General features: G+C 34.9%; 1 protein-coding gene across 9 annotated transcripts in view; it reads left to right on the forward strand.

Annotated features, from left to right (window-relative positions):
- LEKR1 (leucine, glutamate and lysine rich 1) overlaps positions 1–19,888 on the forward strand; it is a 224,444-nt gene that overhangs the window by 112,132 nt on the left and 92,424 nt on the right. For all 9 annotated transcript variants that reach the window (XR_010383326.1, XM_064492258.1, XM_064492257.1 and 6 more), the window contains exon 6: positions 18,879–18,960. Coding sequence is in view for 8 of the 9 variants with exons in the window: in XM_064492258.1 (XP_064348328.1) it covers positions 18,879–18,960 (82 nt within the window). In the remaining variant the exon portion in view is untranslated. The remainder of the gene's footprint in view (positions 1–18,878; positions 18,961–19,888) is intronic.

The raw sequence follows: 19,888 nt of genomic DNA on the forward strand, positions 1-19,888 counted from the left end.
TTCTTGTAAATCTGGTTTAGTGGTACTGACCTCTTATAGCTCTTCCTTGTCTGAGATAAAAAGAAAACTCTCTCTCCTTCATATCTGAATGATAGCCTTGCTGGGTAGAATATTCTTGAGTGTAGGTTTTTTCCTTACAACACTTTGAATATAATGTGCCATTTCTTTCTGGCCTGCAAAGTTTCTGCTTGAAAAGTTAGCTGATGGTCTTGTGGGAGTTCCCTTGTATGTAACTAGTTGCTTTTCTCCTGCTGCTTTTAAGATTCTCTCTTTATCTTAATTTCTGCCATTTTAATTATAATGTGCCTTGGACTTTAATTCTAATGTGTGGTATAGACTTCTTTTCATTTATCTTGTTTGGCCTGTCTATGCTTCCTGGACCTAGATATCTTTTTTCTTTTCTTTTTTTTTTTTTTTTTTTTTTTAGGTTGGGGGAGGTAATTATGTTTATTTATTTTTAGAGGAGGTACTGGGGATTGAACTCAGTACCCTGTGTATGCTAAGCATGCGCTCTACCACTGAGCTATACCCTCCCCCCCTGAACCTAGATATCTTTTTCCTTTCCCAGGTTATGGAAATTTTCAGCTGAAATTTTCTTCAAATAAGTATTCTGCCCCTTACTCTCTCTTCTCCTTCTGGGACCAGTGTAATGCAAACGTTAAAACACTTGCTGTTGTCACAGAAATCTCTTACATTATCCTAATTTAAAAAATTTTTCTTGTTTCTGTTTAGCTTGGGTGATTTCCACTTCTTTTATGTCCAAATTGCTGATCTGTTCTTCTGTATCATCTAATCTATTTTTGGTTCCTTCTAGTATTTTTTTTTTATTTTAATTATATTATGCTTCAGCTCTGTTTGGTTCTTCTTTATATTTTCTAACTCTATTAAACTTGTTTTCTAACTCTGTTAAACTTGTTATGTGTTTATCCATTCTTCTCCCGAGTTCCTTGAGCAGATTTATGATCATTACTTTGAATTCTTTATTGGGTAGATTGCTTATTTCCATTTCATTTAGTTCTTTTTCTGAATTTTTGTTGTTGTTCTTCTGTTTGGAACAAATTCCTCTGTCTTCTTATTTTGTCTAATTCTCTGTGTTTATTTCTATGTATTAGGAAGGTTGATTGCATCTTCTGATCATGAAGAAGTAGCCTTATATAGGAGACGTCCTATGCAGACCAGCAAGCACACTCCACTCTGGTCACGAGAGCTCTGTTCTCTATGGATGCTCCCATGTGGTCTGTGTGGGCCTTCTGTTGTGACAGAGCTTACTACTGTAGGTGCACTGGTAGGCAGGGCTGGCCACTGGCATAGTTGGGTGCCAGACTTTGCCTCACCATTCTGTGGCTGCCAGCTTACTGGTGGACAGGGATGGGTCCCACGGCAGCTGGTTGCCAGGCACAAAGAGCCCAGGTGGTGTCATGTTGCTGGTAGACAGATTAGCCCCTCAGTACTAACAGGCTAGAGGGAGAATTCCAAATGGTGTTTGCCAGTGTCCTTGTGGTAGAACAAGCTCCCCAAAATGGCTACCTCCAGTGTCTCCATCTTCAGGGAAGCCCGAGTTCCCTCCTGTCTCCCCAAGAGCACAAGTATGTATGACTCAGGCTCCTTTCAAACTATTGGCTCTATGTTAGGACTCAGTGCAGTTGTTAATATCCCCCCATTTATGGGTTGCCTACCAGATAGTGTGGGCCTTGAGTATATTATATCTCTGCCCCTCCTACCTGTCTCATTGTAGTTCCTTCTTTTTATATTTAGGTATGGAAAATCTTTTCTGTTAGTTTTCAGTTCATTTTTATAGCTAATTCTCTGTAAATAGGTATACTTTTGGTGTGCCCATGAGAGGGGGTGAGCTTAGTGTCTTCCTATTCCACCATCCTGGTCACTCCTTGCCCCATTTTTGTTCCATTCTATACTTGTGGTCTAATGTGATGCAATTCTCTTTCCTCTCTGCCTTAACCTAGATCATCTTCTGCCCATTTAGTCACCAATCATCAAAAAATTTGGTCATTCAGTGTTATTAATTAGGCACCTACACGATGCAGTCTACACTTTAACAGGAAAAGTTGTGTCGTACATGGCTTCTACACTAAGCATTCTGCATCCTCAGGGAAGCTCCAGCTGAGCAGTGAAAGGAAGGAGCTTTCCTCTGCCCTGTCCCTAACACCCACATGAACACTCTCTTGACGACACTCACAGCCAGTCACTCTCACACATGGACTCACCCAGGCACACAGCACACCTGCTGCTCATAGACTCTTAAAAATCATCCACATTTATGGACCAGTAGCATGAATAATAGCAATGCTATCTGAATGAGAAATAAATGACCCATTTCCCCTTTCCCACCCCATGTCCAATGTCTCTTACTTCTTACCAGCATCTCTTTCCCACTAGCCACTAATACTCTCCTTATATCATTTAAAAAAAAAAAAAAGTCATTCCTGTGAATTTAAGTAGCTTTCCTACTACAGTCTAAATAATAGCTAACATTCACAAAGCACTAACACATGTCAAACAGTGCAGCCACAGTGTACTCCCTTATTATCATCGTCCTGGGTTAAGCATTTTTATTATCTCCAGTTTACGAATGAGATTACTGGGGTTTAGAGGAGTTAAGTCATTTGCCCAAGGCAACACAGCCTCTGATCAGCAGAATTAGAGCCTGAGTCCAGAACTGTGCCTCCAAAACTTGGACCCTTAACCCTTGAACTCCACTGCTTATAAACATCAAAGCATACTCATTGTTATCATCAGTATATATTTCAGAGAAAGCCTCTATAGAGGCCACTTCCAGCTCTGGTAAATAAAACAAATTTCTGTAAGGGAAAGGCAGAAGAGGTCCTGAGAACTAGTAGACACAAGCCACCCATAGGTTATGAAATGGTTATAAGATGGGTATAGGTATATTACATGATTCAGTGTTCAGCTACTTTAATATGAATCTTTTGTTCCCTATTGCCAAAATAAGCCATATTCACTATTGATTAGGAAATTCCAGCATTCACATAGCATTATATGATGTGATCCTCTGAGACTTCCTGTTTTGAATATATATATTTTTATAAGTGGAATAATAGTTTCATAATCTCCAACCCCTTCATTTCTTCCATTGTGAAATCTTTCCATGTCAAAAATACTCATAATATTCTAATTTTGGATGAATCATAATTTTAAATCATATCTTATTTTGAATAATTGTTTTCACTTTTTTTCTATTAAAGTAATATTCTGATAAATATCCCCATAGCTAAATCTTTTCACATATGTGTGAATGTTGTCTGCAGATCTCTTCATTCTTATAATTACAAAGTGTTTTTGGTTTTATGCTTGTTACTTTTAAACTATGTAATGATGTAGAATTTTTAACTGCAATTAGCATGAACTGGTTTTGTAGTATAAAAGCAGCCTTTTGAAGGAATTCTTGCCCTTTGCCTATTCTACTGCCCTCCCAGCACAAGGAGAAAGGGGGCAAAAGATAGAATCAGTACTCTGTATGGCTGTGAATGCACTCTACCTCCTTTCCAGTTTGCATAGAATTAGTCCTGCATACAAGAATTTCTGTAAGCATTCTGATGGTAGAGCACATGGATTAATTAAAGAAAGTTGATGTTTATATGGCTATATGAATCTATTTGAAAATTTATTAAATATTTTTAGATTGAAACTCCCCTATATTCCGTTTATTCATTTGCCTTATTATTAACCCTAGGTCTTTTTCTTTTTTATCCCATAAATATTTTCAGCTAATATTCTATTCAGTATAGCTCCCTGTCCCTTCCTGCTTACTTCACTCTAGGCTGTCCATATCTATTATTAATATTTTTCAGTCTTGAAAAATCTCATTATTTTGGTATACACACACATACACATTCAAAATAATAAGATATATGTAATTGTGTGAATTTATTTATTTATACAAATTTATCAGAAAACAGAGTAATGTTCTAATGTATTCACAAGCTTCTAAATCATCAGGATTGCCAGTTGAGAAAGAGTGATTACATGATTTAACCAGGGTTTAAAAAAATGGAATTTAAGGCTCCTCCTATCTTACCCATGCATGATTTCTAATGTTTTATAAGCCCCTATTAGTTACAATTATCATTATGTTATATTTGGCTGGTTTAATTTTCAGAACAAAAAAAATGCACTGGGGTTTTAGAAGCTTTTGTTTTTGTTTTTGTTTTTGTTTTTGTTTTTGTTTTTTGCATTCTGAGGTAAATTCTTGATCCTTAGTATTAGAATATAATTTATTTCCAAATTTTAAATATCTGATTATCTCCTTAGCTTGATTTAAATACACTCTCCCCTCCTCCCACACACCTAGATAAATAAATGTCTGGTTCTAATCTAACTACATCTGGACCAAATTGCAACTTTTTAACTGTAAATCCACACCTGATGGAGCATCTGATTTATAATCTCCAAATGTTATTTCAGTCCCTTCTGGCATTATGCAGAAAATGTTAATGTACTTCAAGTATTCCTATTTTGATATAGATGTGAATCAAACCTCTAAAATATAAACCCTAAAATGAAATGAACTTTCGAAGTGGCTGTATTCACCATCTGAGCTTTATAAAAAGTTTGCTTAAGTTAAAAAATGTTAATTTGCAATTGATATAGTTGAATACACTCATTAAAGAACTTTCTTCTATTATTGATATCTATTCTTACATTTGTAAAGCCTTTCTCTGTTAATGCTCATTAAAAAATTAAGTGAGATATTACTTTGTGAAAGGCTGAGTTCATCAAACCATGGTACAATAATATATATATATGTAATATCTAAATGCAGCTTACTGATTGTGTTCATTCATATTGGTTATATCTGATAAGAAATCCCACAATTTTAGCCACATAGTTAACTAACAGTTTAACTAAATGAAATAATTTAAAGTGGTAGAAAAATAAAACAGGTTTAATTTTAAAGGAGTTATTGATTTGTTATTTAAAACATAATTTATCATTCATGAAGGAAAAATAAGGCACTTGACTTTACTTTCTCTAAGGACAAGGAAGTATATCTTACTGATGTTTATATACTGAATGTAGCCATCATGGAGCCTACCTATAACAGAGTAGGTACTCAGTAAAAATCTACTGAAATAAAAGAACATATTTATAAGAAAGTTGCATTTTAATGCCAAGATACATATTAGATATTACCATTGAAAACTGTGCAACTCTTTCAGTTCCACTCATTTTAATCTTAGGTACATAATTTTAAATGTGTCTTTGCTGGAATTCTTATTTCTGGTAGCCACAAAATTTCATTCATTCTTTCAATAGTTATTTTTTGAGCACCTTTCTTGTCTCAGACACTATGAATATAAAAGATAAGATTCTTGTTCTCATGAAACTTACATTCTAGTTAGTTTACATTAAATGAGTATAATGCACTTAGAATATAGTGCCTGGCACATAGTAAATACTCAACACTTATCTGTGATGATGATGATGTGAGACATGTATATAAATGCTACTCAAAGCTATGAGACTAAGTGAGATACTAGGGAGAAAATGCAGGTAGAGAAAAGGGCTAAGGGCTGAACCTCTGGTGCTTCCTAATATTTAGAGTATATATAAGAATGAGAATCATCAATAGAGACCGAGAAATATCAATAGAGACCGAGAAATATCAATAGAGACCGAGAAACAATAACCAATGCAATAGTGAATGAGGAAGGTGGAAACAAGATACTACAGTGTAAAGCAAACAATAGGAGTGTTTCAAAGAAAAAGTGAACAATGTGTCAGATGCTACTGAAAATCTGCATTAGATAAGAACTGAGAATTAAATTTTGGAATTGTTAATATAGAAAGTCATTCATAATCTTGAAAAGTGTTATTTCTGTGGAGAATGAAGAAGAAGGCTCCACTGAAGTGGATAGAAAAGATATTGGGGGAAAGGCAAATCATAAAAAGAGAACTATGAATGACTGAGAAGTATAAAATGAGATGATTATCTTCAGTAGTGAGCAGATAACTGCAATCTAAACCAACAATGAAACACTACCTTTGCACCCTGTGGATTGATTAAAAAAAAAAAAAAAACTTAAATAGCCTCTTCTAGTGAGTGTTGGGAAAGCAAGAACCTTCATCTAGTGAGCTGGGAGTGTAAGCTGGTGCCTCCATCCTAGTAATCATTTGGCATTTTTAAAGTATGTGTTTGCCTGTGACCTCGTGAGTTTGCTCCAGGAACACACTGAAAAAAAACTCCCCTATAAGCAGACAAGAAGATGGATAAGAAGCTTTATAAATTTTATTTATTTATTTATTTTTAACTTAAGTATAGTTGACTTAGCATATTATATCAGCTTTAGGTGTACAACATAATGATTCAATATTTTTATAGAATATACTCCATTTAAAGTTATAAAATATTGACTGTGTTCCCTGTGGTGTATCTTATTTCCATCCTTGTATCCTGTTTATTTTGTACTAGTAGTTTGTACCTTTTGATCCCCTTCTCCCATCTTGCCCCTCCCCACACACTTCTCCCAACTGGTAACCACCAGTTTGTTCTCTGTATCTGAGTCTGTTTCTGTTTTGTTACATTTGTTCATTTGCTTTATTTTTTTAGATTCTACAAGTAAGTAAACACAGTATTTGTCTTTCTCTGTCTGACTTATTTCACTGAGCATAATACCCTCCAGATCCATCCATGCTGATGCAAATGGCAAAATTTCATTCTTTTTATGGCTGAGTACTATTCCACTATATATATTTTATTATATATAATTTTATATATATATGTATATACACACACACACCCCACTTCTTTATACATTCGTCTGTTAATGGGCACTTAGGTTGCTTCTATATCTTAGCTATTGTAAGTGATGCTGCTATGAACATTAGAGTATATAATTTTTCAAATTACTGTTTTGTTTTCTTTGGATTTATTCCAGGAGTGAAATTGCTGGATCATATGGTAGTTATATTTTTCATTCAAGGAACCTCATACTGTTTTCCATAGAGGCTGCACCAGTTTACATTTCCACCAGCAGTGCACAAGGGTTCCCTTCTCTCCACATCCTCCTCAATACTTAATATGTGTTGTCTTTTTACAACAGCCATACTAACAGGTGTGAGGTGATATCTCATTTGTTTTAATTTGCATTTCCCTGGTAACTAGTGATGTTGAACATCTTTTCATATGACTTTTAGCTATCTATATGTCTTCTTTAGAAAAATGCCTATTCAGGCCTTCTGCCCATTTTTTAATCAGGTTGTTTCTTTGGCATTACGTTGTATGAACTTTTTGTATGTTTTAGAAATTAACCCCTTATCAGATATATTATTTGCAAATATTTCTTTCATTCAGTAGGTAGGTCAGCTTTTCATTTTGTTGATTATTTCCTTTGCTGTACAAAAGCTTTTAAGTTTGATTATGTTCCATTTGTTTATTTTTGCTTTTGTTTCCTTTGCCTGAGGAGACAAAAAATCTCTAAGACCTATATCAGAGAGTATACTGCCTATGTTTTCTTCTAGGAGTTATATGGTTTCTGGTCTTACATTTAGGTCTTCAGTCCATTTTTTAGTTTATTTTTGTATATGGTGTTAGAGAATGTTCTACTTTCATTATTTTACCTATAGGTGTCCAGTTTTCCCAATACTACTGACTGAAGAGACTGTCTTTTCCCCATTGTATATTTTTTCCTCCTTTGTCACACAGTAAATTTCCATATATGCATGGGTTTATTTCTGGGCTCTCTATTCAGTTCCATTGTCTATGGGTCTTGTTTTTGTGCCAGTACCATACTGTTTTGATTACTGTAGCTTCATAGTATATTCTGAAGTCAAGGATCATGGTATCTCCGGCTTTGTTCTTTTTTCTCAACACTTCTTTGGCTATTCGGGGTCTTTTGTAATTACATACAAATTTTAGGATTATTTGTTTCCTTTCTGTGAAAAATGTGGGTATTTTGATAGGGATTACATTAAATCTGTAGATTTCTTTGAGTAGTATGGACATTTTAACAATATTAATTTTTCCAATCCATGAACACAGGATAGTATTCCAATTATTTTATCATCTTCAGTATCCATCAACAGTGTCTTATAGTTTGCAGAGTATTGGTATTTCATCTCCTTGGTTAAATTTATTCCTCGGTATTTCATTCTTTTTGAGGCAATTGTAAATGGGATTCTTAAAATTTTTATCTTTCTGCTAGTTCATTATTAGTCTATAGGAAAGCAACAAATTACTGTATATTAATCTTGTATTCTGCAACTTTACTGATTTCATTTATTAGTTCTAATAGTTTTTTGGTGGCTACTTTAGGGTTTTCTGTGTATAGTATCATGTCATCTGCAAATAGTGACAATTTTACTTCTTTTCCAATTTGGATTCCTTTTATTTATGTTTTTATTGTGTGATTGCTGTGGCTAGAACTTCCAATACCGTGTTAATTAGGAATGGTGAGAGTGAGCATCTTTGTCTGTTCCTTATCTTAGAGGAAAAGCTTTCAGCTTTTCACCATTATGCATGATATTAGCTTGAGTTTTTCATAAATGGCCTTTATTTTGTTGAGATATGTCCCCTCTATATCAACTGTAATGAGAATTTTATCATGAATCAATGTCGTATTTTGTCAGATGATTTTTCTGCATCTATTGAGATGATCATGTCACTTTTGTCCTTTATGTTGATGTGGTATATCACATTGATTAGTTTGTGGATATTGAATCATGCTTGCAACCCTGGGTTAAATCCCACTTGATCATGGTATGTAATCCTTTTTATGTACTGTTGAATTCAGTTAGCTAATACTTTTTTGAGGACTTTTACATCTATAGTCATTGGAAATATTGGCCTATAATTTTCTTTCTTTCTTTCTTTCTTCCTTTCTTCCTTTCTTTCCTTTTTTTTTTTTTTTGTGTGTGTGTTTTTGTCTGGTTTTGGTATCAGGGTAATGGTGGCCTTATAGAATGAGTTTGGGAGATTTCCCTCCTCCTCAATCTTTTGGAATAGTTTGAGAAGGACAGATTTTTTTTTAACATTTTTTATTGATTTATAATCATTTTACAATGTTGTGTCAAATTCCAGTGTTCAGCACAATTTTTCAGTCATACATGGACATATACACACTCATTGTCACATTTTTTTCTCTGTGAGATACCATAACATTTCGTGTATATTTCCCTGTGCTATACAGTATAATCTTGTTTATCCATTCTACAATTCTGAAATCCCAGTCTATCTCTTCCCACCCTCCGCCCCCCTGGCAACCACAAGTCTGTATTCTCTGTCTATGAGTCTATTTCTGTCCTGTATTAATGCTTTGTTTTTGTTTGTTTGTTTGTTTTTGTTTTTGTTTTTTAGATTCTACATACGAGCGATCTCATATGGTATTTTTCTTTCTCTTTCTGGCTTACTTCACTTAGAATGACATTCTCCAGGAGCATCCATGTTGCTGCAAATGGCATTATGTTGTCGGTTTTTATGGCTGAGTAGTATTCCATTGTATAAATATACCACCTCTTCTTTATCCAGTCACCTGTTGATGGACATTTAGGCTGTTTCCATGTTTTGGCTATTGTAAATAGTGCTGCTATGAACACTGGGGTGCAGGTGTCATCCTGAAGTAGGGTTCCTTCTGGATACAAGCCCAGGAGTGGGATTCCTGGGTCATATGGTAAGTCTATTCCTAGTCTTTTGAGGAATCTCCACACTGTTTTCCATAGTGGCTGCACCAAACTGCATTCCCACCAGCAGTGTAGGAGGGTTCCCCTTTCTCCACAGCCTCTCCAGCATTTGTCATTTGTGGATTTTTGAATGACGGCCATTCTGACTGGTGTGAGGTGATACCTCATTGTAGTTTTGATTTGCATTTCTCTGATAATTAGTGATATGGAGCATTTTTTCATGTGCCTTTTGATCATTTGTATGTCTTCCTTGGAGAATTGCTTGTTTAGGTCTTCTGCCCATTTTTGGATTGGGTTGTTTATTTTTTTCTTATTGAGTCATATGAGCTGCTTATATATTCTGGAGATCAAGCCTTTGTTGGTTTCATTTGCAAAAATTTTCTCCCATTCTGTAGGTTGTCTTCTTGTTTTACTTATGGTTTCCTTTGCTGTGCAGAAGCTTGTAAGTTTCATTAGGTCCCATTTGTTTATTCTTGCTTTTATTTCTTCTAGGAGAAAATTTTTGAAATGTATGTCAGATAATGTTTTGCCTATGTTTTCCTCTAGGAGGTTTATTGTATCTTGTCTTATGTTTAAGTCTTTGATCCATTTTGAGTTGATTTTTGTATATGGTGTAAGGGAGTGTTCTAGCTTCATTGTTTTACATGCTCCTGTCCAGTTTTCCCAACACCATTTGCTGAAGAGACTGTCTTTATTCCATTGTATATTCTTGCCTCCTTTGTCGAAGATTAGTTGACCAAAAGTTTGTGGGTTCATTTCTGGGCTCTCTATTCTGTTCCAAGGTCTGTATGTCTGTTTTTGTACAAATACCATGCTGTCTTGATGACTGTAGCTCTATAACATTGTCTGAAGTCTGGGAGAGTTATTCCTCCAGCCTCTTTCTTTCTCTTCAGTAATGCTTTGGCAATTCTAGGTCTTTGATGGTTCCATATAAATTTTATTATGATTTGTTCTAGTTCTATGAAATATGTCCTGGGTAATTTGATAGAGATTGCATTAAATCTGTAGATTGTCTTGGGCAGTGTGACCATTTTAACAATATTGATTCTTCCAATCCAAGAGCATGGGATATCTTTCCATTTTTTAAATTCTTCTTTAATTTCCTTCATCAATGGTTTATAGTTTTCTGTGTATAATTCTTTCACCTCCTTGGTTAGATTTATTCCCAGATATTTTATTACTTTGGGTGCTGTTTTAAAGGGGATTGTTTCTTTACTTTCTTTTTCTGTTGATTCATCGTTAGTGTAAAGAAATGCAACTGATTTTTGAACGTTAATCTTGTAACCTGCTACCTTGCTGAATTCTTCGATCAGCTCTAGTAGTTTTTGTGTGGACCTTTTAGGGTTTTCTATATATAGTAACATGTCATCAACATATAGTGACACTTTTACCTCTTCTTTTCCAATTTGGATCCCTTTTATTTCTCTCTCTTGCCTGATTGCTGTGGCTAGGACTTCCAGGACTATGTTGAATAGGAGTGGTGATGGTGGGCATCCTTGTCTTGTCCCAGATTTTAGTGGGAAACTTTTGAGTTTTTCACTGTTGAATACTATGCTGGCTGTAGGTTTGTCATATATAGCTTTTATTATGTTGAGATATGTTCCCTCTATACCCACTTTGGTGAGAGTTTTTATCATAAATGGGTGTTGAATTTTGTCAAATGCTTTTTCTTCATCGATTGAGATGATCATGTGGTTTTTGTCCTTTCTCTTGTTGATGTGATGTATTACATTGATTGATTTGCATATGTTGAACCACCCTTGTGTCCCTGGGATGAACCCCACTTGGTCATGATGTATAATCTTTTTTATGTGTTGTTGGATTCTATTTGCTAAAATTTTGGTGAGGATTTTGGCGTCTATGTTCATCAGTGATATTGGCCTATAATTCTCTTTTTTTGTAGTGTCTTTGCCTGGTTTTGGTATCAGGGTGATGGTGGCTTCATAGAATGAGTTTGGGAGTATTCCCTCCTTTTCAATCATCTGGAAGAGTTTGAGAAGGACTGGTATGAGTTCTTCTTTGTATGTTTGGTAGAATTCCCCAGTGAAGCCGTCCAGTCGTGGACTTTTATTTGTAGGGAGGTTTTTAATTGCTATTTCTATTTCCTTTCTAGTGATCAGATTGTTCAAGTGGTCAGTTTCTTCTTGATTCAGTCTTGGTGGACAGTATGTTTCCAGAAACTTGTCCATCTCCTCTAGGTTATCCAGTTTGGTTCCATATAGTTTTTCATAAGAGAAGGACAGATATTAACTCCTCTTTATATATTTAGTAGAATTCCTTATGAAGCTGTCTGGTCATGGAGTTGTTTCCTGGAAGCTTTTTGATTACTTATTAAGTTTCAATACTAGTAATAGGTCTGTTCAGATTATTTCTTCCTGATTCAGTCTTGGAAGATTGTACGTTTCTGGGAATTTATCCATTTCTTCCAGGTTGCCCAATTTGTTGGATATAACTGTTTGTAGTCTTCTCTTTTGATTGTAATTCTGCAATATAGGTTGTAACTACTCTTTCATTTCTAATTTTACTTGGGTCATCTCTCTTTTTTTTCTCAATGAACTTGGCTAAAGGCTTATCAGTTTTGTTTATCTTTCAAAAAACAGATCTTGTGTTCATCGATCTTCTATTTTTGTCTCTTTCATTTATTTCCATTCTGATCATTATTTCCTTTTTTCTGCAGACTGTGGGTTTTATTTGTTCTTCTTTTCTAATTCCTTTAAATGGTGGATTAGGCTGCTTATTTGAGATTTGCCTTGTGTCTTGAAATAGGCCTGTGTTGCTATAAACTTTTCTCTTAGAACTGCTTTTGCTACATCACCTAAATTTTGGAAAGTTATGTCTTTATTTTCATTTGTCTTAAGTATTTTCTGATTTCCTCTTTGATTTCTTTGTTGACTTTAGTTTCTTAGTAGCATGTTGTTTAGTCTCCACTTGTTTATGTTTTTTCAATTTTTCTTCCTGTTCCTTATTTCTAGTTTCATACTGTTGTGGTCAAATGCTTGATGTAATTTCTGTCTCCTCAAATTTATTTAGATTTGTTTTGTGTCCTAACATGTGATCTATCCTGGAGATGTCTTATATACACTTGAAAAGAATGTGCAGTCTGCTGGTTTTGGATGGAATGTCCTATTGATGTCTATTAAGTTCAACTGGCCTAATGTGCCATTTAAGGGCAGTGTTTCCTTATTGATTTTCTGTCTGGATGATCTGTTCATTGATGTAAGTGGGGTGTTAAAGTCCTGTAGTATTATTGTTTTGCAGTCAATTTCTCCTTTTGTATCTGTTAATATTTGCTTTATATATATTTAGGTGTTTCTATGTTAGGTGTGTATATGTTTACAAATATTGCATTCTCTTCTTATATTGTCCTTTTATCATTATATAATACTCTTTTTTGTCTTTTATTGTAGACTTTGTTTTAAAGTCTACTTTATTTGTTATGAGTATTGCTACCCAGCTGCCTTGAGGTTTCCGTTTGCATGGAATTATTTTTCTCTGTTTCATTAGGGCTTTTTCCAGGAGTTTTATCTTGTTCTTTCATTTGAAACATATTCCTCTGTCTTCTCATTCTGTTTAACTTTCTCTGTTTTTCTCTATGGAATTAGATGAACTTCTTACCTACCCTGGTCTCGAATATGTGTCCTTATTTGGGAATTTCCCTATGCAGTATGCATGTACTGAGTGGCTTTGCTAGGAGAGATGGATCTGAAGTGAGCACAGGCCAGATCTTCTCCCAGAGTACACTGGCAGCTGCCTTGGTGGAAGGTAGGGCTGGACTTGGAGGGGTTAGAACCAGAACCAGGCATGAGCCAGGGCTCCTCCTAGGCTCAATGGCAGGCAGTGCCCTATCAGGGGCAGAGCCAGGGCACAACGGGCTGGAGCAGGATCCCTGAGGGAGCAAGGCTTCTCCTTCATGTGATGGCAGTCTCTGCTTTGGTTGTGGGCATGGCTGTGGCTCGAGGGATTCAGGCTGGACTTCTGAGCTTGTTCTACTTTTCCCTTGTGTGCATGCCTTGGTTAGAGGCTGGGACAGGGATGAAGGGGCTGAAGCCACATTACTAAGCTGCTTCCACTCATTCCCAAGTATGTGCACTTGTGTGCATGCTGGCAATGATAGTATCCACCTTGGCACTGGTTCTGCTCCTGCCCAAGTGCTCAGGGTGCTTCTACTGTGCCATCTTGATCCCACCTCTGGTAAAAAAAAAAAAAAAACTTTTATTGCAGGATAATTTGTGGTGACACTAAGTTGTAAGCAACCTACATTTTATCACTATTGGACTAGATCAGTGAAACGTGATATGTGCATATAATTAAATATATATCAATCAGAGAGGAATGAATCACATCTATATACTACTACATGGGTAAGTCTCAAAAACAATGTAGTAAAAAAAGTAAGAATTAAAATGAGATTTATAGCTTCATACCATTTATGTAGTTTTTAAAAACATCTGCAAAAAGTACTGTTTTTTCACACATAAGTACAAGTTAGAAGGTATACATTAAATTGACAAATGTGGATACCCTCTAATCAGATATAAATAAATATGTCCCAATATCTTAAAGCAAAAACAAAATCAACAATCCTCCTTATTACCATATCCTCCTCCCACTGCAATTGAATTTCTCTTCTCCATAGTCACAAGATCAAATAGCTTATTTTTACAATTTCAACCTCACCCCCTACCCCCACCAAGTTCTACTCCCCTTGTGTTCTTTTGCACCTTGGGCACAGAGAACTGAGTTGCTTAGACTCCTTAGTATAGAACATGCTATCCTTGACCTGTGCAAGCAAGACCCCTCCGTAAACAATATATCTATAAAGTATATCAAACACTGAAAAATACAGAAGATAATACAACAAATGTATGTGAATCCATCACCCATATTTTATAAGTTTTAACATCTTGCCATAGTTTTTCTATAGATTATTTTTTTAAAAAACACACAGTTAAAAACCTTCATTTTTACTCTTCTCCATACAAAAATAACCACTGATAGCACCAGACCCACCTGCAAGAACAAGGTCTTCAGCTGAGAAGTGATGAGATTCAGGGCAGAAGTCGGGGCGGAGGGAGGAGTAGAGTGGCCTAACTACCACCGCCAGTGGTGAAGCCAGTAGTTATGTAATGCTCACTATGTGCCTGGTGCTGTTCTCTTTACATACATTGTCATTTAATTTCTAGAACAATCCGTTGCTGTAGTAACCATTTTGTAGGTAAGTAAACTAAAATGCCTAAAGTCATTTAGCTAGTAGGAAGCAGAGCCAGGATTTGAAATTAGACAGTCTGGCTTTAGAGTTCATGCATTCCATCTCTGTGTTATCCTGTCTTAGGAGTATATTAAAAGAATGATGAGCTTTTGTTTTTCCTTTTCTTCAATTATTTCTACCATTTAAATATATATATATAGCCTACACTTTTTCATTTAAAAATATTCTCCTGAATCTGGATCTTTGGGTGCCATTTCTCCTGCCTGCTTGTTCCTCTGTTCTGCTGCTTGAACTTGGAATCATTTTCCTTCATATTGCACTTTGAATCAGATTTAAATTTTTTTCTGGTGTTTTCTTTATCCAGAAGTTTGAAGCTTGAAATATCTTTGCACTATAAAAGTTTCACTTATTGTTTTCTTAAACATTATACTAACTTAATGTACCCTCCGAGTGACTGTAAAGTTTTATATCCTGCTATAAAATAGCTCACTATGAATACCTTTTGTATTTGTATTTTCTAGAAACCTTTTGAAATAACAGCATTCTCTTAAATGACTAAATACCCCAAATCTGATGCCTGCGTAATGCTATCCAGCAAGCAGCTGGCTTCATATGAAGAGAGGCTAAGAGCTCCTTTTTGTCTTGTTCATTTAAAATCATTTCTTCTTATTTAATATCTGCAAAGAACGCAGTCACATTATAGTAGAATTTGCTGTTGTAAATTCTGGATTGTTTCCACGGGTTCCGCTTTACATCTGCATGGTGTTTAAAGCCAATGCTTCCTTTCTTTTTGTAGGCATTCAGGGCCTTTTGCCTCATAATCCAATGTCATGCTGAATGACAGAAAATTGAAGTTGAATTTATTTAACTATAGAGAAGGACTGCACAGAACAATACACTTATTTAAGAACTCCTTGCCTCAGGAACTGAAGGAGCTGTCTTGTGCAGGTGGCTTAATCTCTCTGCTGCTTTTCCTAACTATGTGCCTTTATTTATTAAGGACAGGAACTGGCCACTCCGCTCCAAGAAACAAAAGGACCCTACTTGTCCTTCAGAACCAATAGTAAACCAATAGGATGCTTATGCCTCATTCAGAACAGCAAAGATATGTCCTGTGTATATTCAAAATAATTCTTAGCACTTCTTGATTAGAGAAAATACAACTAAAAGTTTTTTAAAAGCTATGAAAATATATTAGCCAACTCCTAATTAAACAGTCCAATGGTGGACTGTTTACATTATGGTTTATTCACAATGAATCTTTTTTTCTCGATTCTATGTGGTATCTTCTCTCTTTAAGTAAAATGATTTATTTGTTGACATTACTTATATTTTCTGTTTCTGTTTACTTCACATGACAGCCTCTAGGGGTTTCTGTGTTTTAAAGTAAAACATTTATTTGCTTTCCCTATTTTTACTCAGAGATGCTGTAAATACATAGTGAATAATCTGAAGGAAGTGGCTTCCCTACTCATTGGATACTGTGATTTAAAGACTATAGTATCCATGTTTATCTTGAAATAGGGAGAAAGGGAAGTTTAGGTGGGTAGGTAGGGAGAATAATACCGAAAGTATAATAGCTTTTCCTTTCTTGAGTTGGATCATAATTGTGTAGTTTATTTTCCTTTAAATCTAATAAGTTCTGTGACTGTGATGCATAAGTATATTCAGATATGATACTAAGACTACTTCACAATGCTGTAAAAATGGGTTTGAATTAGCTGCCATTTTACTGTATACTGTTCTACCAATGATCAGGTAATTGAGAATTAATTGCATAAAATTCACATATCAATTACCAATTTTTGGAGTTTTTTTTAAGATAATCAATTTTTCCTCTTAACAATAGCTGTATTTAGAAGTTATTACATAGACTTTATCACATGGGCTCAGATCTATGCTTTGTCTAGTTTAAGATTATATCCTGATGAAAGCACCAAGGGATATTTAATAGGAAGGCATAATTGTTCTCTCTGATGTCAGTTTTATAAAGTCAGTCACAGTGATACCCATACTTGTCTTAATATCTTTCATTAATTATAATATATTAATTTTAAAATTTTCAAAAATTAAAATCTAAACCACCTCTTGGAGTTAGACACTACACTAATTTACTACATATTTTATGTAGTAGTAAATAATACTTTTCATTTGTTGTAAATATACATCTTTAAAGATTCTGGGATATGCTAGTCACATCTATAGCTGCACTAACCACACTTCCATGGATAAATATCATATCTCCTTGTAGCTTTCATATTTTGACAGTCAGCGTAAGAAAGTTAGAAAGGTGAAGACTTTGGGGTAAGGCCAGCTTGAGTTTGAATCGCGAGATCACTTTTAACTAGCTCTGTGATCTTTGACAAGTTAGTTAATTACTCTAATCCTTAGAGTCATCTGGTAAAAATAAAATATGTACCTGTTTTTCATGATAGCTGTGACTATAAATTAAACAATATAGGAGAAAGCACTCTGCAGTTTCTGGAATAGTACACCATCAACAAACAACTTCTTTCCCTCCTTATTCATCAGAGAATAGGAAGAAATGTTTTAGCTGTGCCTGTGTGATTAGAACTGCCTGCAAGCCCACATGTACTTAATAACAAAGCAACACATTCATTAGAGACTGCCTTGTGTCAGAAGGTTACACTCAAAACTAAATTCTCCGTGTGTACGTTATTTTGTCTTTTCTCTCATATAATGATATCACTATTTGATAAGTGGAAAAGATATACTGCACATATATTACCTATAAGGTAAGTCTATATTGAATTACGTATTTATTTAAGGGGTCATTTTCTCAGTTTGATCCCCTCACCCGAGTTTAAAATCTTGTCAGCTTGGCTGCCGACTAATGCATTTACTAACTGTAAGATATTAGGCAAGAGAATCAGAGAATATCTCATTTTTACTCATCTGAAAAACAGGGCTATTCACACTTACATGGAAGTTTGAGGGACAACATTAAATAGTATATGTGGATGTGCTATATTTATGCCAATATTTAGTAAAGTCTAGTTAAAACATTTGCTTAGAGGGAATTTATTTTCTGATTTAAGGAACTGCCTCATCATCATAAAACAAAGTTAAGAGGACAGATAGAAGATACATATAGAAAGTCTATATGTTCATACAGATGCATAAAGATTTTAAAGTTTCCTATTAAAATGTTATTAAAACAGCTGAACAGATGTAGCATGGAAATTTTTTAAATTTCAGTGTTTTAAATTGTTTTCTTCATAGAAATCAGTTAGTCCACCTGTGTCAGTTTGTTTTCCACCTTATTCCCAAAAAGAGTACCAACAGGGCTGTTACTGGGGCTGGGGTTCGGATGCTAGTCCACACAGACAGACTAGTGACAGGACTCAGGTCGTTCAAGCAATTTGTTCTTTTTGCTCTAGTTTCAGTTCTGCCTCCACACACATTAGACGTGGCTACTTGAATAGTCTTCCTCAAACACTGCTTGAATTCCCCAGTTCAACACTCTAGGAAGCCAATTTCCTGCTTATATTTTCTTGGCTTTGAAAGTCATTAAAATGCCTGGTAGGTACTACCCAGAGTTAGCAGATTCTTTAGCGGAAGCCTTGCACATGGTCTGTCTATTTCAGTTCTATACCAGAAGCCTCAGCAGTACTTCTCAGTTCCAGGCCACAAGAACCAGCTCAGGCAGTCAAGTGTTTCAGAAGTGAGCCACGTGATCAAAAAATCCATGTGTGTGCCAGCAACATAAATTTCCTTCAAAAAAATTAGTAAAATTTAACCCATTAGCTGTTTGAAAATTAGCATGATGTTGGGGGCAGAAAGAGGCCAATAAATTGAGTCTGTCAAAACCCGTTAATTCTGTGGAGTTTCAGAGTAAGGATGAGTTGCATATGGTCATCCAAGCAAAGTAGAATAAACAGCTGTATTATTCTTCAGGAGCTGAGTGGCAGCTCTAAAAGAATTCTGTTTACTCTATGAAAATATCTGGACACCTAAAATGTACTAATCAGATGAATACATTATGTCATTCCAGATTTACAGTGTCAAGTAGAAGCACTTGGGCTAAAACTTCAGAAGGCAGTGACTGAGATGGACAACTATAAAGAAAAGCTCATGTAAGATGGTGAATATTAAACAACCCGTAAGAGTTTAGAAAGACCCCGACGTGTTCTCTGTGACTCTACTGCTGTTTTTCTCAGCTATTTTTCTGGCCTAGATTGTATATTGAAGGACCTGTAAAAATTTTTAAATATGTGAAATTTTTAAAATTTTTCTTTATCTCAGTAAGAAATGTTTCTTTATCTCAGTAAGAAACTTAACCTATTCAGAGACCAGAATTTTCCCTGGTTGTTGAAATATAGTAACTTCATATTCTCTGAACTTGTTCTCTTATCGGCTCTTTATTATCTGTCCAGAAGAAATAATATTGAAGTTATTTCTTAAAATTGTCAATTTTAGGTTAAAAAGGACAGTTGAGTATCTTTGAAATGCTAGAGTATTTATTCTTCATATACGTGAGAAAGAAAATATTGGAAAACAAATGATAAGAAAATGCCCTTGTAAAATATCCAGAACACTATTTCTTTTAAGAATGATTTTATTTCAGAAATTTCAAAAATTGTAGTATAAATATAGTACATCTGTACTTATAACACTAAAATAGAATTTGTGTAATCTTTGAAAAGTAAGTAAATTCTTTTCCTTTGTGGTATATAATCCGGTAGCTTTGATTTTCAGTTCCTATATTTTAGAAGGATGAACCACATAAGAAATATAAATATTTAGAATGCTTAGCAACCAAATTTTGAGTTGACCATGGACTACTCCTAAGAACAATATGTTCATCAAAATTTTTAACTACACAAGAAAGAACAAATTCCAAAAATATTCTGTCAAATTAATGTATACTTTGATTTGTAGCAAAATAATTTATTTTTGAAAGCCAAGAAAAACCAAATGTTAATGCTTTATAACACTGTGGTCAATAGTACAGTAAATAATAGTTCAACTGTGTATGATGGTTGGGGTTGAAGGAATGAGTGG

This window comes from Camelus dromedarius, chromosome 2 (genome assembly GCF_036321535.1).
Source record: "Camelus dromedarius isolate mCamDro1 chromosome 2, mCamDro1.pat, whole genome shotgun sequence".
Classification (NCBI taxonomy): Eukaryota; Metazoa; Chordata; class Mammalia; order Artiodactyla; family Camelidae; genus Camelus; species Camelus dromedarius.